A 23,475-nucleotide genomic window follows, 5' to 3' on the forward strand; every position below is an offset into this window, starting at 1 on the left:
ACTTTAATATGCACATAGATTGGGCTAGCCAAACTGGAAGCAATACGGTGGAGGAGGATTTCCTGGAGTGCATAAGGGATGGTTTTCTAGACCAATATGTTGAGGAACCAACTAGGGGGGAGGCCATCTTAGACTGGGTGTTGTGTAATGAGAGAGGATTAATTAGCAATCTCATTGTGCGAGGCCCCTTGGGGAAGAGTGACCATAATATGGTGGAATTCTGCATTAGGATGGAGAATGAAACAGTAAATTCAGAGACCATGGTCCAGAACTTAAAGAAGGGTAACTTTGAAGGTATGAGGCGAGAATTGGCTAGGATAGATTGGCGAATGATACTTAGGGGGTTGACTGTGGATGGGCAATGGCAGACATTTAGAGACCGCATGGATGAAGTACAACAATTGTACATTCCTGTCTGGCGTAAAAATAAAAAGGGGAAGGTGGCTCAACCGTGGCTATCTAGGGAAATCAGGGATAGTATTAAAGCCAAGGAAGTGGCATACAAATTGGCCAGAAATAGCAGCGAACCTGGGGACTGGGAGAAATTTAGAACTCAGCAGAGGAGGACAAAGGGTTTGATTAGGACAGGGAAAATGGAGTACGAGAAGAAGCTTGCAGGGAACATTAAGGCGGATTGCAAAAGTTTCTATAGGTATGTAAAGAGAAAAAGGTTGGTGAAGACAAACGTAGGTCCCCTGCAGTCAGAATCAGGGGAAGTCATAACGGGGAACAAAGAAATGGCGGATCAATTGAACAAGTACTTTGGTTCGGTATTCACTAAGGAGGATACAAACAACCTTCCGGATATAAAAGGGGTCAGAGGGTCTAGTAAGGAAGAGGAACTGAGGGAAATCTTTATTAGTCGGGAAATTGTGTTGGGGAAATTGATGGGATTGAAGGCAGATAAATCCCCAGGGCCTGATGGCCTGCATCCTAGAGTACTTAAGGAGGTGGCCTTGGAAATAGCGGATGCATTGACAGTCATTTTCCAACATTCCATTGACTCTGGATCAGTTCCTATGGAGTGGAGGGTAGCCAATGTAACCCCACTTTTTAAAAAAGGAGGGAGAGAGAAAACAGGGAATTATAGACCGGTCAGCCTGACCTCAGTAGTGGGTAAAATGATGGAATCAATTATTAAGGATGTCATAGCAGTGCATCTGGAAAATGGTGACATGATAGGTCCAAGTCAGCATGGATTTGTGAAAGGGAAATCATGCTTGACAAATCTTCTGGAATTTTTTGAGGATGTTTCCAGTAAAGTGGACAAAGGAGAACCAGTTGATGTGGTATATTTGGACTTTCAGAAGGCTTTCGACAAGGTCCCACACAAGAGATTAATGTGCAAAGTTAAAGCACATGGGATTGGGGGTAGTGTGCTGACGTGGATTGAGAACTGGTTGTCAGACAGGAAGCAAAGAGTAGGAGTAAACGGGTACTTTTCAGAATGGCAGGCAGTGACTAGTGGAGTGCCGCAAGGTTCTGTGCTGGGGCCTCAGCTGTTTACATTGTACATTAATGATTTAGACGAGGGGATTAAATGCAGTATCTCCAAATTTGCGGATGATACTAAGTTGGGTGGCAGTGTGAGCTGCGAGGAGGATGCTATTAGGCTGCAGAGTGACTTGGATAGGTTAGGTGAGTGGGCAAATGCATGGCAGATGAAGTATAATGTGGATAAATGTGAGGTTATCCACTTTGGTGGTAAAAACAGAGAGACAGACTATTATCTGAATGGTGACAGATTAGGAAAAGGGAAGGTGCAACGAGACCTGGGTGTCATGGTACATCAGTCATTGAAGGTTGGCATGCAGGTACAGCAGGCGGTTAAGAAAGCAAATGGCATGTTGGCCTTCATAGCGAGGGGATTTGAATACAGGGGCAGGGAGGTGTTGCTACAGTTGTACAGGGCCTTGGTGAGGCCACACCTGGAGTATTGTGTACAGTTTTGGTCTCCTAACTTGAGGAAGGACATTCTTGCTATTGAGGGAGTGCAGCGAAGGTTCACCAGACTGATTCCCGGGATGGCGGGACTGACCTATCAAGAAAGATTGGATCAATTGGGCTTGTATTCACTGGAGTTCAGAAGAATGAGAGGGGACCTCATAGAAACGTTTAAAATTCTGACGGGTTTAGACAGGTTAGATGCAGAAAGAATGTTCCCAATGTTGGGGAAGTCCAGAACCAGGGGTCACAGTCTGAGGATAAGGGGTAAGCCATTTAGGACCGAGATGAGGAGAAACTTCTTCACCCAGAGAGTGGTGAACCTGTGGAATTCTCTACCACAGAAAGTAGTTGAGGCCAATTCACTAAATATATTCAAAAGGGAGTTAGATGAAGTCCTTACTACTCGGGGGATCAAGGGTTATGGCGAGAAAGCAGGAAGGGGGTACTGAAGTTTCATGTTCAGCCATGAACTCATTGAATGGCGGTGCAGGCTAGAAGGGCTGAATGGCCTGCTCCTGCACCTATTTTCTATGTTTCTATGTTTCTATTTCTGCATGCTCTCGGTGTTGAGACTCGAGGTGCTCAGCGCCCTCTTGGATGCACTTCCTCCACTTAGGGCTGTCTTGGGCCAGGGACTCCCAGGTCTCAGTGGGGATGCCGTACTTTATCAGGGAGGTTTTGAGGGTGTCTTTGTAATGTTTCCGCTGCCCACCTTTGGCTCATTTGCCGTAAGGGAGCTCCGAGTAGAGCACTTGCTTTGGGAGTCTCGTGTCTGGCATGCAGACTATGTGGCCTGCCCAGCAGAGCTGATCAAGTGTGGTCAGTGCTTCAATGCTGGGGATGTTAACCTGTATGAGGATGTTGATGTTGGTGTGCCTGTCCTCCCAGGGGATTTGTAGGATCTTGCGGAAACATCGTTGGTGATATTTCTCCAGCAACCTGAGATGTCTACTGTACATGGTCCATTTTTCTGAGCCATACAGGAGGGCAGGTATTACTACAGCCCTGTAGACCATGAGCTTGGTGGCAGTTTGGAGGGCCTGGTCTTCAAACACTCTTTTCCTCAGGCAGCCGAAGGCTGCGCTGACTCACTGGAGGCGGTGTTGGATCTCGTCGTCGACGCCTGCTCTTGTTGATAGGAGGCTCCCGACCCCTAGGTTAGAAGGATTCTTATGGGAACAAGGCCATAAATTGTCGCACATCAAATGAAATAAGACAAAAGACAAACTTTTACTGGGTATTCTTAATTAAAACGGATCCAATCATAAAAAGCTAATACAAGTGAACTCTTCTGTATGTTCACTATAATTGTTCAGTCAGTGTTTATTGCCTTCCAGAAACCAAGAGAATTAGTTTACTGAACAGCAGAAGTAATCATTCTGAGAGATATTTCTAAAGGTAACATGTCTTTGTGATCTTGACCAGGCTATTGGGAGAGACATGCAGATTCTGCTGGGATAGGTAGTTCACTCAATCCTGCTCTTCCCTTTTATTGGACAATTTAAGAACAATAAAAGATTGGCGTGAAAAGAGATAGAAGAATAATACTGTGGAAAAACGACTTGTAGAATACCTGTCAGAGATTCCAGGTACCATGTGGTATCTCATAAGAACGTAAGAAATATGATTGGGAGTAGGCCATACGGCCCCTTGAGCCTGCTCCGCCATTCAATAAGATCATGGCTGATCTGATCATGGACTCAGTTCCACTTCCCTGCCCACTCCCCATAGCCCCTTATCCCCTTATCGTTTAAGAAACTGTCTATTTCTGTCTTAAATTTATTCAGTGTCCCAGCTTCCACAGCTCACTGAGGCAGTGAATTCCACAGATTTGCAACTCTCTGAGAGAAGAAATTTCTCCTCATCTCTGTTTTAAATGGATTCAAGTGCATTCGCCTGAAACCTCAATAGATAATGGTCTCAGTCTATTTTCAGCACGCACCAGCAGCTGAAGGCTCAAGGCTTGTCCTAAGTTGAGCTTTGTGCCTCATTTTTATAATTGCAGTGAGCTTCCAGCGCCTGTCGCGGCTCCAGAGGCTGCTAGCCTTTTTGCCGCAGGATCAATTTGGGCTGCCTGCCTTACTGACAGAGGCCCTCGGGTAACTCCTGTGGCAGGGGGAAGGTGCGGGGGAGATGGGCGGGAGAGAAGTACAGGAGGGGGGCTAGCGTGGGCGGCAGCGGCCCTCAGTATTGTCGTGGAGCCAGGCTCCACCAAATGGCAAGTAAATACTTACATGAAAAAATACTAAAATTTTTGTTAGCGCCTCCATTTAATGCTGGTTAGAACATAAGAACATAAGAATTAGGAACAGGAGTAGGCCATCTAGCCCCTCGAGCCTGCTCCGCCATTCAATAAGATCATGGCTGATCTGGTCGTGGACTCAGCTCCACTTACCCGCCCTCTCCCCCTAACCCTTAATTCCCTTATTGGTTAAAAATCTATCTATCTGTGATTTGAATACATTCAATGAGCTAGCCTCAACTGCTTCCTTGGGCAGAGAATTCCACAGATTCACAACCCTCTGGGAGAAGAAATTCCTTCTCAACTCGGTTTTAAATTGGCTCCTCCGTATTTTGAGGCTGTGCCCCCTAGTTCTAGACTCCCCTACCAGTGGAAACAACCTCTGCCTCTATCTTGTCTATCCCTTTCATGATTTTAAATGTTTCTATAAGATCACCCCTCATCCTTCTGAACTCCAACGAGTAAAGACCCAGTCTACTCAATCTATCATCATAAGGTAACCCCCTCATTTCTGGAATCAGCTAGTGAATCGTCTCTGTACCCTTTCCAAAGCTAGTATATCCTTCCTTAAGTAAGGTGACCAAAACTGCACGCAGTACTCCAGGTGCGGCCTTACCAATACCTTATACAGTTGCAGCAAGACCTCCCTGCTTTTGTACTCCATCCCTCTCGCAATGAAGACCAACATTCCATTCGCCTTCCTGATTACCTGCTGCACCTGCAAACTAACTTTTTGGGATTCGTGCACAAGGACCCCCAGGTCCCTCTGCACCTCAGCATGTTGTAATTTCTCTCCATTCAAATAATATTCCCTTTTACTGTTTTTTTTTCCCCAAGGTGGATGACCTCACACTTTCTGACATTGTATTCCATCTGCCAAACCTTAGCCCATTCGCTTAACCTATCCAAATCTCCTTGCAGCCTCTCTGAGTCCTCTACACAACCCGCTTTCTCACTAATCTTTGTGTCATCTGCAAATTTTGTTGCACTACACTCTGTCCCCTCTTCTAGGTCATCTATGTACATTGTAAACAGTTGTGGTCCCAGCACTGATCCCTATGGCACACCACTGATTTCCAACCGGAAAAGGACCCATTTATCCCGACTCTCTGCTTTCTGTTCGCGAGCCGATTCTCTATCCATGCTAATACATTTCCACTGACTCCGCGTACCTTTATCTTCTGCAGTAACCTTTTGTGTGGCACCTTATCGAATGCCTTTTGGAAATCTAAATACACCACATCCATTGGTACACCTCTATCCACCATGCTCGTTATATCCTCAAAGAATTCCAGTAAGTTAGTTAAACATGATTTCCCTTTCATGAATCCATGCTGCGTCTGTTTGATTGCACTATTCCTATCTAGATGTCCCGCTATTTCTTCCTTAATGATAGCTTCAAGCATTTTCCCCACTACAGATGTTAAACTAACCGGCCTATAGTTACCTGCCTTTTGCCTGCCCCCTTTTTTAAACAGAGGCGTTACATTAGCTGCTTTCCAATCCGCTGGTACCTCCCCAGAGCCCAGAGAATTTTGGTAGATTATAACGAATGCATCTGCTATAACTTCCGCCATCTCTTTTAATACCCTGGGATGCATTTCATCAGGACCAGGGGACTTGTCTACCTTCAGTCCCATTAGCCTGTCCAGCACTACCCCCCTAGTGATAGTGATTGTCTCAAGGTCCTCCCTTCCCACATTCCTGTGGCCTGCAAATTTTGGCATTGTTTTTGTGTCTTCCATTGTGAAGACCGAAGCAAAATAATTGTTTAAGGTCTCAGCCATTTCCACATTTCCCATGATTAAATCCCCCTTTTCATCTTCTAAGGGACCAACATTTACTTTAGTCACTCTTTTCCGTTTTATATATCTGTAAAAGCTTTTACTATCTGTTTTTATGTTTTGCAAGTTTACCTTCGTAATCCATCTTCCCTTTCTTTATTGCTTTTTTAGTCATTCTTTGCTGTTGCTTAAAATTTTCCCAATCCTCTAGTTTCCCACTAACCTTATATGCATTGGTCTTTGATTTGATACTTTCCTTTATTTCCTTGGTTATCCACGGCTGGTTATCCCTTCTCTTGCCACCCTTCTTTTTCACTGGAATATATTTTTGTTGCGCACTCTGAAAGAGCTCCTTAAAAATCCTCCACTGTTCCTCAATTGTGCCACCGTTTAGTCCTTGTTTCCAGTCTACTTTAGCCAACTCTGTCCTCATCCCACTGTAGTCCCCTTTGTTTAAGCATAGTACGCTCATTTCTGACACAACTTCCTCATCCTCAATCTGTATTACAAATTCAACCATATTGTGATCACTCATTCCGAGAGGATCTTTTACATAGAAACATAGAAACATAGAAAATAGGTGCAGGAGCAGGCCATTCAGCCCTTCTAGCCTGCACCGCCATTCAACGAGTTCATGGCTGAACATGAAACTTCAGTACCCACTTCCTGCTTTCACGCCATACCCCTTGATCCCCCGAGTACTAAGGACTTCATCTAACTCCCTTTTGAATATATTTAGTGAATTGGCCTCAACTACTTCCTGTGGTAGAGAATTCCACAGGTTCACCACTCTCTGGGTGAAGAAGTTTCTCCTTATCTCGGTCCTAAATGGCTTACCCCTTATCCTTAGACTGTGACCCCTGCTTCTGGACTTCCCCAACATTGGGAACATTCTTCCTGCATCCAACCTGTCCAAACCCGTCAGAATTTTAAACGTTTCTATGAGGTCCCCTCTTACTCTTCTGAACTCCAGTGAATACAAGCCCAGTTGATTCAGTCTTTCTTGATAGGTCAGTCCCACCATCCCGGGAATCAGTCTGGTGAATCTTCGCTGCACTCCCTCAACAGCAAGTATGTCCTTCCTCAAGTTAGGAGACCAAAACTGTACACAATACTCCAGGTGTGGCCTCACCAAAGCCCTGTACAACTGTAGCAACACCTCCCTGCCCCTGTACTCAAATCCCCTCGCTATGAAGGCCAACATGCCATTTGCTTTCTTAACCGCCTGCTGTACCTGCATGCCAACCTTCAATGACTGATGTACCATGACACCCAGGTCTCGTTGCACCTTCCCTTTTCCTAATCTGTCACCATTCAGATAATAGTCTGTCTCTCTGTTTTTACCACCAAAGTGGATAACCTCACATTTATCCACATTATACTTCATCTGCCACGCATTTGCCCACTCACCTAACCTATCCAAGTCACTCTGTAGCCTCATAGCATCCTCCTCGCAGCTCACACTGCCACCCAACTTAGTGTCATCCGCAAATTTGGAGATACTACATTTAATCCCTTCGTCTAAATCATTAATGTATAATGTAAACAGCTGGGGCCCCAGCACAGAACCCTGCGGTACCCCACTAGTCACTGCCTGCCATTCCGAAAAGTACCCATTTACTCCTACTCTTTGCTTCCTGTCTGACAACCAGTTCTCAATCCACGTCAGCACACTACCCCCAATCCCATGTGCTTTAACTTTGCACATTAATCTCCTGTGTGGGACCTTGTCGAAAGCCTTCTGAAAGTCCAAATACACCACATCAACTGGTACTCCTTTGTCCACTTTATTGGAAACATCCTCAAAAAATTCCAGAAGATTTGTCAAGCATGATCTCCCTTTTACAAATCCATGCTGACTTGGACCTATCATGTCACCATTTTCCAAATGCGCTGCTATGACATCCTTAATAATTGATTCCATCATTTTACCCACTACTGAGGTCAGGCTGACCGGTCTATAATTCCCTGCTTTCTCTCTCCCTCCTTTTTTAAAAAGTGGGGTTACATTGGCTACCCTCCACTCGATAGGAACTGATCCAGAGTCAATGGAATGTTGGAAAATGACTGTCAATGCATCCGCTATTTCCAAGGCCACCTCCTTAAGTACTCTGGGATGCAGTCCATCAGGCCCTGGGGATTTATCGGCCTTCAATCCCATCAATTTCCCCAACACAATTTCCCGACTAATAAAGATTTCCCTCAGTTCCTCCTCTTTAATAGACCCTCTGACCACTTTTATATCCGGAAGGTTGTTTGTGTCCTCCTTAGTGAATACTGAACCAAAGTACTTGTTCAATTGGTCTGCCATTTCTTTGTTCCCCGTTATGACTTCCCCTGATTCTGACTGCAGGGGACCTACGTTTGTTTTTACTAACCTCTTTCTCTTTACATACCTATAGAAACTTTTGCAATCCGCCTTAATGTTCCCTGCAAGCTTCTTCTCGTACTCCATTTTCCCTGCCCTAATCAAACCCTTTGTCCTCCTCTGCTGAGTTCTAAATTTCTCCCAGTCCTCAGGTTCGCTGCTATTTCTGGCCAATTTGTATGCCACTTCCTTGGCTTTAATACTATCCCTGATTTCCCTAGATAGCCACGGTTGAGCCACCTTCCCTTTTTTATTTTTACGCCAGACAGGAATGTACAATTGTTGTAATTCATCCATGCGTTCTCTAAATGTCTGCCATTGCCCATCCACAGTCAACCCCTTAAGTATCATTAGCCAATCTATCTTAGCCAATTCATGCCTCATACCTTCAAAGTTACCCTTCTTTAAGTTCTGGACCATGGTCTCTGAATTAACTGTTTCATTCTCCATCCTAATGCAGAATTCCACCATATTATGGTCACTCTTCCCCAAGGGGCCTCGCACAATGAGATTGCTAATTAATCCTCTCTCATTACACAACACCCAGTCTAAGATGGCCTCCCCCCTAGTTGGTTCCTCGACATATTGGTCTAGAAAACCATCCCTTATGCATTCCAGGAAATCCTCCTCCACCGTATTGCTTCCAGTTTGGCTAGCCCAATCTATGTGCATATTAAAGTCACCCATTATAACTGCTGCACCTTTATTGCATGCACTCCTAATTTCCTGTTTGATGCCCTCCCCAACATCACTACTACTGTTTGGAGGTCTATACACAACTCCCACTAACGATTTTTGCCCTTTAGTGTTCTGCAGCTCCACCCATATAGATTCCACATCATCCAAGCTAATGTCTTTCCTAACTATTGCATTAATCTCCTCTTTAACCAGTAATGCTACCCCACCTCTTTTTCCTTTTATTCTATCCTTCCTGAATGTTGAATACCCCTGGATGTTGAGTTCCCAGCCCTGATCATCCTGGAGCCACGTCTCCGTAATCCCAATCACATCATATTTGTTAACATCTATTTGCACAATTAATTCATCCACCTTATTGCGGATACTCCTTGCATTAAGACACAAAGCCTTCAGGCTTGTTTTTTTAACACCCTTTGTCCTTTTAGAATTTTGCTGTACAGTGGCCCTTTTTGTTCTTTGCCTTGGGTTTCTCTGCCCTCCACTTTTCCTCATCTCCTTTCTGTCTTTTGCTTTTGCTTCCTTTTTGTCTCCCTCTGTCTCCCTGTATAGGTTCCCATCCCCCTGCAATATTAGTTTAACTCCTCCCCAACAGCACTAGCAAACACTCCCCCTAGGACATTGGTTCCGGACCTGCCCAGGTGCAGACCGTCCGGTTTGTACTGGTCCCACCTCCCCCAGAACCGGTTCCAATGCCCCAAGAATTTGAATCCCTCCCTGCTGCACCACTGCTCAAGCCATGTATTCATCTGCGCTATCCTGCGATTCCTACTCTGACTAGCACGTGGCACTGGTAGCAATCCCGAGATTACTACTTTTGAGGTCCTACTTTTTAATTTAGCTCCTAGTTCCTTAAATTCTTTTCGTAGGACCTCATCCCTTTTTTTACCTATGTCGTTGGTACCAATGTGCACCACGACAACTGGCTGTTCTCCCTCCCATTTCAGAATGTCCTGCACCCGCTCCGAGACATCCTTGACCCTTGCACCAGGGAGGCAACATACCATCCTGGAGTCTCGGTTGCGTCCGCAGAAACGCCTATCTATTCCCCTCACCATCGAATCCCCTATCACTATCGCGCTCCCACTCTTTTTCCTGCCCTCCTTTGCAGCAGAGCCACCTACGGTGCCATGAACTTGGCTGCTGCTGTATGTGGGACTGGTAATCCTGAGTGGAGCAGGCCCAGCCCGGGGTAGATACATTTTCAGCAGGGGACCTTGAACAGATATTCGATATAGGCAAGGGACCTAAAACTTGTGTTAGTCGAATGGCAGGGATGCCAAGAAAGTCTCCTTTACCAATATGATAGTGCACAGATCGGGCACTAGACATTGCGTCCCACAATTGGTGCTTTTTCTTCCATTTTACGCACAGAAAACTAGTGTAATGAGGACCAATTTCTGCCCCATTTCCCACCTGCTTATAAGTTGCTACATGCATCAAAAATAATTACAGAAAAAATGTCTTCACTGGGCTGAAATATTGAACGAATCTTTAGAGGTAAAATCCGAACAACATCATTCAGCTGTTTTTAGGTTTATGAACGCAGACCTAGCTGAGGGAACATTTTGCTGCACAAACGATCTCTGCAATGGACTTTGAAAACAGCAAATTGGTCCAGAATGTTCTGCACTAGCTAGCAAGGAGCAGCAGCATTTTAAGAGCAGAATGTGATGATGTAAGTAATAGAGGTCTGAAAAGCAGTTGTTATTTTGGCAACAGCTGTAATATGGTAGATTTTGGAGATGGTGAAGCCAGACAGGGTGCTGTTGCAAAATTCTTCACATTGCAGCAGAATCGGCCACATTCAGCAACCAATAGCAATTTAAACAATTTCACAACTGTCATCTGTCAGTGCCATAAGATTCATTTTAAATAATCGTTAATGGCTGAGTTAATGGTGGCAACTTTAACCCCCAAAAACGGATGGGTTTGGTTTCGGGTTGGAAGTTAAACATTGAAAATCTGAAACAGGAACCCAATCTCGAAACTGCCCACTTCCGTTTTAACAGAGGTGAAAGAGGTGAGATGAGGGGCGGGCGACCAATCCACTGCCAGGGGCGAGTTGATCATTGGAACCTTTTAAGGAGGATTTGTGCCTTCATTTTAGCAAGGTTTCTATTTTTATTGTGTGTTGGTTTTCTCTGGCCTCGGGAAAACCGTCGGGTAAAAGGAGGTAAGAAGTGCTAGATCCATGAGGTAAGTGCCTTTACAGTACTGCTTGTGGGCCAGGAAAAGCAGGAATTTTTCCACCAGGCCCAACAAGCAAACCTGTAAACACCCCCCCCCCCCACTTCCATCTCCACAGACACCCCCCGCAATCTCCCCGTCTCCCACCCCCCCGCCATGCTCTATGCACCCCCCACCGTGACCTTTACCCCCCAACAGCCACAAAACTTGCCTACTCCTGGGCTGCAGCCTTTTCCAGAGCATTCCTCACCCAACAGGCAGCCAAGTCTATTAATCAAGCTGGCTTCAGACGGGAAATCTGTTCATAAAAAAAACCCATGCACACGGTGGCGTTAAAACGTCACAGTGTTTGGGGAAACAACACTTTTCCAGGTTTCCCGACCATAGTTCCTTCCCGTGGCTACGAAACCCCGCCCCAGTAAATATCGGGGCCAATGTTTCTCTTAGTAAATAACACAGACTACTTTATTTGGAACTTAAAACCTGTTACCTTTAATTTCACACTGTTACATTTAACACTGTTCTACTGTTAAATAGAATGTTCACAAGAATGCATTTTACTGTAAGAAGCTGAGATGTTAACATTTTGAAAGCAGTGCCATTTGGTAGTTTCATGAAATTGAAAAATGCCTATTAAAAAGTGTTAAACACCCAACAATTCCAGTTTTTCTAGTATGTGCCATTATCTTTAAGTTTTGAACGCAAGACGGTGGAAAGCTTTGAAAACTGCCTTCTATACTGGGTGTCGATTTCCATTATTTTGAATAAGATTGTACATCATTATAGAAAGTGTAGGCTGTTGTCCTTGATCATCATCATAGGCGGTCCCTCGAACGAGGATGACTTGCTTCCACATGAGTTCACAGATGTTTCAATGGAGGACCCGATATTCTAGTCCTGAACTGGGTGGAAGATGCCTGTGCATGGATTTTTTTAACGTGTGGTGACCGTTGCACATCAGCCACCACACGGGCTTGACCGAGCTCGGCCTTTATCCAGTGGCAAAGGTTAACCAGGACGACTGGAGACCTGCTCTGCTGCACGGGCCTAGTGCGCGCACATATTGCAGTATGGGCTGGCCCGTGCTGCTCCTGGGCCCTCGGCTCTTCTGGGCCCCGCACTCTCATTCGCCACACCTCCACGTCCTTGTTAACAGCTTGGTGGTGCATGAATTGTAAAGTGATAAATTATCCATGATCCCCTTGTGCTCAGGTTCTTGATGAATGAAGATGGGAGCTTCACGCTTTTACAAATCATTAGTAGTTGGGTAGCAAGAAATTATCTCTAAGCATCAACCTGAGTATTAACCATTTTGTTTTGTGTAATGGCAGGTTTACATCCGGATCAAAGATGATGAATGGAATGTGTACAGGAGATACACAGAATTCAGAGCACTACACAACAGGTTACGGACCAAGTTCCCTTCAGTGAATACCTTTCATTTCCCACCTAAAAAAGCCATTGGAAACAAGGTACCTTATAGATTTTGTAGAAATACGCACATTTTACAATAAAAAATTTTAACATTGCTGATTTTCCGATATTTGAAATATCATTGAAGTATTAGTTCGTGTACTGGTGTTTTCACTGTAACTTTCCCATTATTAGATAAAACTCATGTGTTAAACTCAAGGGTGCAGCAAATCTATGTGGAAATGTGAGTAGCTTTGTCAACAGAAATAGGAAGATAATTGCTTGTTATAAAACTATTATTTGTACAAATTTTGAATTCTATTTTGGTAAAATATGTTTGTTTTTTTGTACTCATTAAAGAATTCTCGATTAAACAGAATTAACAAGTGATCCAAATACAACAAAATGAATGTTCTTTTCAGGGGTGTTTTAATGCAATATTTTGCTACCAGCCACTATTACTACAGTTTAAAGGGGATTTCTGCCATTTCGAAGGGCGAAGGAAAGAGATTGAGGTCAATTTCAATTTCATCATGGTGATGTCACACACATGACACGCTGTGATATTACCATGATGCTGATGGAGTGACAGTGTTGTGCATTCTCCACTATAGTTGATGGAAAAAGCGAGCAACATTTCATTGGTGACAATCTCGTTTGCAATAACACATTTTATAATGCCAAAATAAAATTGGTGGAAAATCATTTGTGTAGATATTAAGCGAGGTAAAAAGGGATAAAATAATGAATCACTGTTGGCTGAACGAAACATTAAAGTGTAGCCTGTCGTTTTCTCCTATAACACAGGTAAGAAATTATTCCTGTGATAAATAATACAGATGGACGCTAACACATTGGATAAATTGTTAGCACATTGTGACACCTTTGATAATCAACTTGTGAAACTATTTAAGAGCATGTAGCATTGTCTTAATTAACTCCCACAGCTCTGCTTTCTATATATCTGCTTCATTGTTACAACCACCCTAAAAGTGATTTAAAAAATTTTTATTTTGGGGGTATTCCCATTCATACTTATGGGGATTCTGTACATACGGATATGGTTGGACCGGCCCACGTGATCCCAGGGGTGCTTGCAAAGCACATGCGCCCCTGGGCTACGTGAACCTCTACATAGGCTTACGCATAGAGGCCTAGGAGGGCAAGTGTCCGAACTACCGGGACTATCAGGTAGGTTCATAGACTTTTTGCAGGTTGGAGTCATCCGATCGCGGGAAGCCTCCGATCGCAATTTCAGGCTTGTGTTTTAATCCTGTGGTGAGAGCAAGTTGAAGGAATGTTTGCTACTGATGGTCATCAACATCAATATGCTGCATCGATTGCTCCAGCCCTGTAGGAGCTGAATTGCATGTTTAGAAATCTATACAAGTAGGACATTAAAGGGAAAAGCTTTTTAAAAAAAAAAAAGTAGTTTAGTAGTTTAAAACATCTTTATTTCAAGAATGCCCATTGTGTAAAACATTAAAACACCTCACATTTGTTATTTCACAGAGGGTGCAGTAATCTAAATGGCTATGGTGCTGAATTCGAAAACCAAGACATCAGAAATTCAAATCCCACCATGGCCAGTTGTGAAATTGAATTGAATAAATTTGATAATTTGTGGGCCATCACCATGAAAGCTTCTGGATTGTCATTAAAAACGTAACTGGTTCACTTATGTCCCTTAGGGAAGGAAATCTGTCTCCCTGATTTGCATATGCCCGGTGCATGTTGTAGACGGGTCACTTGTAAGCCACTGGCTATCAAATTGGTAGTCGATGCACTTGGTGGGGAATTAGACATGGAAGATTACACCCAACTCCTCCAATTCCATTTATTGCCCAGGAGTCGGGCACGACAGGGACTGATTTTCTCCCCAAAGATTTTAGAGATTATGATTTGTTGCCATAAATTATTTTGGTGAAAGTAATGAGCAGTTCATCTAACAGAAACTGTGCGTCAAATCCATTTTCCCAACAGTCTTTATTAATACTACTACCGATTTACTGACGGAAGGGAAGAGTGGATTAGTGAGAGGATAGTCACATTTCTCCTCCTTCAGCAATAGTCGGCACTAACATAACATTGTCAATCTGATTTTAAAAATCTGACACAGCTACAATGCTGAGCTTAGTGTTTGAAGTTCCTGAGTGAGCCCATTTGCATTCTGAACTTTAACCTCCAAACTACTTAGCCAGAGAGACAAAATGCCCTGCTTCCCAGCACTGCCATCATTCACTTTACCAAAGGCTCAGATTTGTCAGGAAAGGTACCGAAAAGAAGGGGATTTCTAAATAAAGAAGCTCAATATTGTGTGATATTGATAATACTCTCAATGTGCACTGATAGATTTCTCCTGCTCTATAGTGCTCTTGCAGTACCAGTAGTGAATGGAGGATAATGTTAATCTTATATCTCAATTAAAGTCTTGATAAAGGGCAGGTAAAGAGAAATCATTCTTTGCTGCTGCAAGCCACTTCGTTAATGCAGCACTTTTAAGAACATGGCAAAATTACTGACTTATATCATGGATGAATGGCCATGACAAAGCTCCAAGTCCCTTTCTGACTTGCAATTGGGCAGAGATAAAGTCAAATTAGATTTCGATGAAGTAAAATTACTATTAACAAGTGTGACATTAAAAACCGATAAGATGTCAAAGATGTATATCAGCAACAAAATGAATGAAATAGAGTTGATTTGTGTTTTTTTTTTAAACTGCCTTGGTGTGTGTGTGATAGGATAGGTTAATCTGAAAAAGCAGCACATTCAGATAGTGGGTCTCTTAAGGTTTATTGGATTCCAAGAAATTGTCTTGTTAGTAGCTGCAGAGAAGAACGAAATGCAATTCAGTCACAAGGCAAAATATCTGCAGTCACCAAATGGACTCATCAGATAGACAAGTTTCATGAGCGGCATACCACCAGAAAATTTATACTGGGACTTCAGAGAGATTAGAGAGCTGAAATGAGGAAATATTTTGAACATGAAGGTTTCTAAGGTTGTAATTCAATGAAAGGGGCATTGCATATAATAATTTATACCCCAATCTATCATTAGTGATTTATCTTTTCCACTGGCCAGAGATTGCATTACTGACTTCCATCTCTCTTGGGTATGTTATATAATTATATTTTATATAATACATACTGTTGGGAATATTTCGTGCTCAAATTTAGTTAGAGATTCTCCAGCAGTTGTTTTGATATGAGAAACTTGCCAGAAGCGGTAGAAAGCAGTCACACTCCTCGAGGTATGGCACAGAATTTAATCAGTGTGATAACGGTCACCCTGCAGGATAATCATGGTTATTGGCCCATTACTGCATTGTAATTCTTCCATTTTCCGCAGGAGTTTATTGCTTCATATTCTCCACAGAATATATAACATAGTAATACAGATTGATCCAAATACAACAGCTTAAAAGATTTCTTTGTGTGGTTGACTTTCCTCAGGGAGAATCTGAATGTAAAGGAAAAGTCATTCAGGTATCAAAATATAGATTGCTATAAGATGCATAGCAAGCACAAGGGACATGGGATGTGCCCTACAAACGATTTGGTCGCAAATGCAGTAATAGTAGCGAAAAATCATTTCTAAAAACAATGGATATTTGCCTAGTCTTCTGCATCTTTCATTTATGCATGAATGTGACACAAAATACTTACTCTGTATTTCCCACACATGTAAGTTAATATTCTGTTAGTGCTTTAGATTTCGTAACATATTTTTGCACAAGAGATGTGACACTGGGCAGTCAAGTAAGTTTGCATTTTGGATGCTCATTAACCTGGGATCTTTTGATGCATGATAGACATAACTCAGCAGATGTAGAGTGAAATTCCTGTTATTCTGCTTCAATAATGTGCATTGATGCCAACATCAGCAACCATACCAAATGCACCAGGATGAAATGTTCAATTTCCTGTATTAGCCATTTCTGACTGAGATTGTTAATTTAATCCCAATTTTAGTTCTGTGCCTCCTGGTCTGAGAATCGTAAGAATAATGGGAAGGATACTTTATCAAGAATATTCATGAAGGGCATCTGATAATCCTTAACCCCATTCACCATAACTTTTTATCAAGGAACTGACTAGGGTTTATTACCAAGTCTATGCCTAGGAGGTCATGATGCCCAAATTTGGCTAACTTATCTATCTTGTATGAAGCAGTTCTGGTTACATTGGCATTTACACTACCAACCTCCCATCAGGATTCACATAAACTAATGAGCGAATGAATTAATCCTTTCTTGTCAATTATCAAAGAAGTCAGACAGCAAAGCAAGACATTTGTTTATTAACCTTAGAATCATAGCTTGCAGCACTTAAACATTGAGGGGTGGAATGTCCTGTGTATTTGCGCCTAGAGAGGCGTGTAAATGGAGCGTCAAGCAAATATCTGGCGTAAAAGATTGAGGAACCTTCGACGCAAGTCCCTGTGGTTGAAGGCATCTCGGCTCTTTATAATGGCTCTGCCCCCAGGCTAAAGATCGATACGCGTGAATTTTCTGCAATTGCACTGCTTCAAAACCGGTGTAAAAATAAGCGTAGAATTTTAGCTGCAGCAGGAAACAGTCATTTTTCTGGTGTATTATTGCAATGAATTTATTTTATTATCCTCACTGAAAACTGCTATGAATGCATTTTTGTGGCATCAGTATAAGCCACATTTAAAAAATTGATAAGCTTCCACAATTTCATGTTCTTAAACAGGCTATGCCATATGTGCATGAGTGATGGTTAGATGGCTTGAAACTATTAAAGAAGATATGGTGTGAATTTGCCATTTTCCTTGGGCCCCAATTGCTTACACTGATTTTCGTTCATCCTCATGCTCTGGTGTATACTAATAAGATTGCCAGGAAATTTGGATGTAAATTGACATCGGCAAAATGGATGCACAAATGTGCGTAATTTCAGGTATAACTTCCCGTTTTCCCCCACAGGAAATTCCATCCCTGAGTATGCAAAAAATTAGTAGATGGGGTTAATTGATGAAATAAGTAATAGGTTACAAAGGCAATTCAATTATGTCACCATGATTTAGCTGTAACTGCTTGCTGATTATTAATTTGCAGCTGTCAGTGTTAAGATTGATATAAATTGGTGAGATTAATTTAGAATTCGACTCCTTGCATACCTGATAAATTAACAATGTTAGAGAGTAAGTCTATTCAATAATGGCCCATAATTTGTGGCCACTACAGACGGGTATGAGGTGTGTACATGCCCGAAAGGGCTGCGCAAGTTCCGGGTTTTCACGAGCGAAGCGCATGCACAAAAACCTGGAATTTGCGATCTGTCAAGAATCTTCTTGACAGATCCAACGCATCCCCGGGAAAAGGTCATCCATGGATGGAGAGTTTCTGCCCGGCGTAAGAGTTTAAAAAAACATAAAAATACATTTATTTCAATCATTTAAACATTAAAAAACCTGTACAATAAGGTACAATAAAGTACAGTTATTTTTAGCCCCTTTAAAATATTTCAATTTCTTTTTCAAATAATTACATTTTTGTTTTAAATATTTAATTAAATAGCATTTTAATTAATTTTAAATATGTAATTTTTTTTGGATGAGTAGATGTATTTTTGGGGGTATTCCCATTCGTGCTTATGGGGATTCCGTACATACGGCATGAAGCATGAATGGGGATTCCCTTTTATTGGCTGGTCTGGCCCACGTGATCTCAGGGGCGCTTGCGAACCGCATGCGGCCCTGGGATACCGCGAGAGGCCCAAGACCGCGAATCTCTGAACCTCCCGGATCACGAGGTACGCGGGCATTTTATTTGCGGATTGGAGGCATTTCCTGCAGGAAGCCACCGACCGCAAATTCAGGGCCAATGTTTATGGGCCAGGTTTTGCTGAAAAAATAACGGTGTCTAAAATGGATCGTGCACAGGTCCAGATAAGTCCCTCTTATAGAGCTGCCTCTGGGCTTTTGATCATGATGGATTTCCTTCTATCCCTGATATAGTTATACAATCTTTGTGTGACCTTCTCATCTCTGTCAGAGACACACTTTCTGATTTTACAGACAGTCTTCTACAAAGAACTACATTCTCTACTACGAAGAGAACTAGAACGAAACTAAGGAGTGAGGATTCCCTCACACTGCCCTGTTGGTACCCCTGCCAACTTCCAAATCAATGAAGTACGGGCACCTAGACATGCCAGATTGCTCGATTACTCCCTGGCTCATTTGAGTTTTGCAAACAAACAGGTCCAGATAAGTCCCTCTTAACGAGCTGCCTCTGGGCGTGTGATCTTGATAGATTTTCTTCAATTCCTGTTAAGGAATGTTTTGTTTGTATGAGGCTCCATAGTTTAATTAGTATTAGCCCTTTCCGAGCATTCAGTCTAATTATTGACTCCATTTTGGGAGCACATTTAAGGCAATTCTTAGGGCATTTCTCCTGCAGAATTCACCAATTCATTTCACATAGGACATCTATAAAGCTATTGAATGTTCCATTCCCCCAGAGAATAAATTTTGAGTTTTAAATCAACAAAAGTTCTGGTCGTAATAACTGTGTCATAAAAACCATTTGAAGATCTTATTAGTGTTTTAAAATAATTTTAGTAAGCATCATCTGCTGGTGATTTTTATTTTAACTAAAATTTCTTGATGGTAAAGGTTGCACAGGAGGGAAGTGCTGTCCAAGTAAATGCTGTGATGCTTTTGATAGATAGTACATACTGCAGCCACAGTGCACCAGCAGTGGAGGGGATGAATACTGACTTGCAGTGCCAGAAGCTGGTGTTTAGCTTCTTGATAGTTGCAGCTTACTCGCTTGATCCTTGTAGATGATGCAGAGGCTTTAAGAGTCAGGAGGTGAGCCACCTGTTGTGGATGATCGAGCTTCTTCCCTGCTCTTGTCACCACGTTGTTGATATGTTGGGTTAGTTAAGCTTTTGGTCACAAGGGAAACCCAAAATGATGATGGAAGGGGACTCGATGATGGCAGTGCCATTGAAGATTGGGGGAGGTGGTTGGGTCTTTTCTTGTTGGACATGGTCATTCCCTGACACTTATAGGGTATTGGTGAGGCCGCACCTGGAGTACTGCATGCAGTTTTGGTCACCTTACTTAAGGAAGGATATACTAGCTTTGGAGGGGGTACAGAGACGATTCACTAGGCTGATTCCAGAGATGAGGGGGTTACCTTATGATGATAGATTGAATAGACTGGGTCTTTACTCGTTGGAGTTCAGAGGATGAGGGGTGATCTTATAGAAACATTTAAAATAATGAAAGGGATAGACAAGATAGAAGCAGAGAGGTTGTTTCCACTGGTCGGGAAGACTAGAACTAGGGGGCACAGCCTCAAAATACGGGGGAGTCAATTTAAAACCGAGTTGAGAAGGAATTTCTTCTCCCAGAGGGTTGTGAATCTGTGGAATTCTCTGTCCAAGGAAGCAGTTGAGGCTAGCTCATTGAATGTATTCAAATCACAGATAGATAGATTTTTAACCAATAAGGGAATTAAGGGTTATGGGGAGCGGGCGGGTAAGTGGAGCTGAGTCCACGGCCAGATCAGCCATGATCTTGTTGAATGGCGGAGCAGGCTCGAGGGGCTAGATGGCCTACTCCTGTTCCTAATTCTTATCTTCTTGTGTTCTTATGAATGTTACTTGACATTTGTCCGCGCAAGCCTGGATACTGTTTAGCTCCTAACGTAGGATAACTTGTGCTGCTTCATTATCCAATCATTATGTGAATGGAGCTGAAGAGTGTAGAATCATCAGTGAACATCCCCCCTCTTGACCTTATGTTGGAAAGAAGGAATTTGAAGAAGCAGTTGAAGGTGGTTGGGTTCGGGAGACTGCCCTGAGGAAGTCTTGCAGCAATTACCTAGAACAGAAATGATTGGCCGTCAATAACCCTGACCAACTTCTTTTCTGCCAGCAGCTGGACAATCTTCACCGTGGCCACTATTGACCTCAGTTTTGCCAGGGCTTCTTGGTGCTATACTCAGCTGAATGCTGCCTTCATGTCGAGCGCAGTTACTGTCACCGCTCCTCTGGCATTAAACTCTTGTGCCTGTGCTTGGATCAAGGGAATGACCAGGTCTGGGCGAAGTGAATCTGGCAGAACCTGCAAAGAGTAGGGTATTGACATTATTGGCAACTTTGCTGATGATTGGGAGAAGGCTGAGGGAGTATTAATGGCTGGTTCAATTTATTCTGCTTTTTGGGGATAGCACATACCTGGACAATGTTCTACTTTGTTGGGTAGATGGCAGTGTTACAACTGCACTGAGATAGATTGTTGAGGAATGGGCAGAAAATTCCAGTGCATAGCTCTTCAACACTACAGGTGGAATATTGTCAGGGCCCATAGCACTTGCTGTGTCCAGTGCACTCAGTCGCTTCTGAATGTCATGTGAAGTGAAGTAAATTGGCAGGATAATGGCACCTGTGATTCTGGGGACCTTTGGAGGAGACTGGATGGGGTTGTCCACTTGTAAAGCCTATTGTATTCTCATGCTGGCCAGCACCATAGTTGAGGATGGGGTGATTCATGGAGCCTCCTCCTCCTGTTAGTTGCCTGATTGTCCACTGCCATTCTTGACTTGATGTGGTATGACTGCAGAGCTTTTCTCTGATAGAAACATAGAAAATAGGTGCAGGAGTAGGCCATTCGGCCCTTCGAGCCTGCACCACCATTCAGTAAGATCATGGCTGATCATTCACCTCAGTACCCCTTTCCTGCTTTCCATACCCCCTGATCTCTTTAGCCGTAAGGGCCATATCTAACTCCCTCTTGAATACATCTAACAAACTGGCATCAACAACTCTCTGCGGTAGAGAATTCCACAGGTTAACAATTCTCTGAATGAAGAAGTTTCTCCTCATCTCGGTCCTAAATGGCCTACCCCTTATCCTTAGAATGTGACTCCTGGTTCTGGACTTCCCCAACATCAGGAACATTCTTTCTGCATCTAACCTCTCCAGACCCATCAGAATTTTATATGTTTCTATGAGATCCCCTCTCATTCTTCTAAACTCCAGTGTATACAGGGCTAGTCGATCCAGTCTCTCCTCATATGTCAGTCCTGCCATCCCGGGAATCAGTCTGGTGAACCTTCGCTGCACTCCCTCAATAGCAAGAACGTCCTTCTTCAGATTAGGGGACCAAAACTGAACACAATATTCCAGGTGAGGCCTCACTAAGGCCCTGTTGGTTATGGGACTCTTAGTTCTGTCTCTAGCCTGCTGCATTTGGTTCTTCATATGTAGATAGCCCTGTGTTGTAGCATCACAAGGTTGGTGCCTCATTCCAAGATATGTCTGGTGCTGCTCCTGGCACTCTCTTTTACATTGAACTAGGGTTGATCGCCAGCTTATTGGTGATTTGTCAGCTCCAGACTCGACTATTCCAATGCTCTCCTAGTCAGTCTCCCATCCTCCACTTTCTGTATACTTAAGCTCATTGAAAAATCTGCTGTCGGTATCCTTTCCTTCACCAAGACTTGCTCAGCAATCACTCCTGTCTTTGCTGAGCTACATTAGCTCCCAATTTCCCCAAAGCATCCTCATGTTGAAATTCTTTCATGGCTTTATCCGTCCCTATCTCTGTCACCTCCTTCAGCCAACAATGTCCCTAAAATTCCCCATTCATCCGATTCTGGCCACTTCTGTCCCTCATTCCCTTCACCCCAACATTGGTGGCCATGCCCTCTCGATCCCACACTCTGGAACTCCCTCCCTAAATCAGTCGTCCTCTCTGCCTCCCTCTCCTCCTTTAAGACCATCCTTAAAACTCACATCCCTACCAACGTTCCCGCTAAGCTGCACGGTTGCGCAGTGGCCTAGAGGTCCCACGCAGGCCGCTCACAGGCTTTTCAATGTAAATAACCGTGCATGCGCTAAAAGATTGAATGGGCCGCACAGCCAGTTAAAGGGCCCGCGCACCTTGTGAGTATTCTTAATATGTGAGCTTGAGTTGTACTTGACCTCAGAGTGTTTGATGTTATCACTAGGTTCAAGAGTGGAAAAGTTTTGTTTGCATTGATAGCATTCACCTTGATAAGATATATCATTGGAAAATATATATATTAAAGGTCACTTCCCATTATAACTTTTAATGCACGATTAAAGCAGCTGAAACAATTATTTCTCAGTATTTTCTTTTAGGATTGGAACAATTGTTGGAAAATGAGAATAATACTGCTCATCATTGTATGGTGGTGCGAGTAATTCTAAATGTGGAGTGACTGGAGCCAATCCCTATCGATGTGTGTTACCAATAAAATCAACCCCACATTTTACAATTACCTCATCTAGGTTCACATGAAGTGTTAGTTTTCTTCTTGTTGCCTTTGTATCTTCCTAATGCTGCAATTTTTTTACGATATCACCAAAACATGCAATACTTAATACAAGTAAACCATCTTTATTCAGAAGAGTTGCATCTTAACTATTGTTGTTTTGTAACCTGCTCCAAAGAGTCAGACTCTTGCAAAATAAATTGTTTGAGATGTAGTCACAAATTTGTCTAGTGCTATAAATTGGACAGTTCCAATCAATCTACCTTTGTAGGCTGGATTATAGTACTGGAACGCAGCATAAATGAACCTTGGTTCAAGTAGACCTTATAACTATGTATAGATGTTTTCTTCTACAGGCAGGCTTGGGGCTACTTAAAATGTCGAATTAATTCAAGTTTACTTTGGATGTCCCATATAAATTCTCTTCACTGATTTGGCCTTTAAATATTTGGCTTAAATATTATTACATGATGTTTTATATGTTAATATATGCACAGCCAGTTAAAAGCATAACTGCAAAGGCAGTGTGCTTTTAAAATTGACAAAATGC

The 23,475-nt window shown here is 42.9% G+C and overlaps 1 protein-coding gene across 1 annotated transcript in view; it reads left to right on the forward strand.

Moving 5' to 3' along the window:
- snx29 (sorting nexin 29) overlaps positions 1-23,475 on the forward strand; it is a 751,140-nt gene that overhangs the window by 655,335 nt on the left and 72,330 nt on the right. Inside the window, exon 19 of the mRNA XM_070856731.1 lies at positions 12,559-12,699. Within this exon, the coding sequence (XP_070712832.1) occupies positions 12,559-12,699 (141 nt within the window). The remainder of the gene's footprint in view (positions 1-12,558; positions 12,700-23,475) is intronic.

Source organism: Pristiophorus japonicus, chromosome 15 (genome assembly GCF_044704955.1).
Source record: "Pristiophorus japonicus isolate sPriJap1 chromosome 15, sPriJap1.hap1, whole genome shotgun sequence".
Classification (NCBI taxonomy): Eukaryota; Metazoa; Chordata; class Chondrichthyes; family Pristiophoridae; genus Pristiophorus; species Pristiophorus japonicus.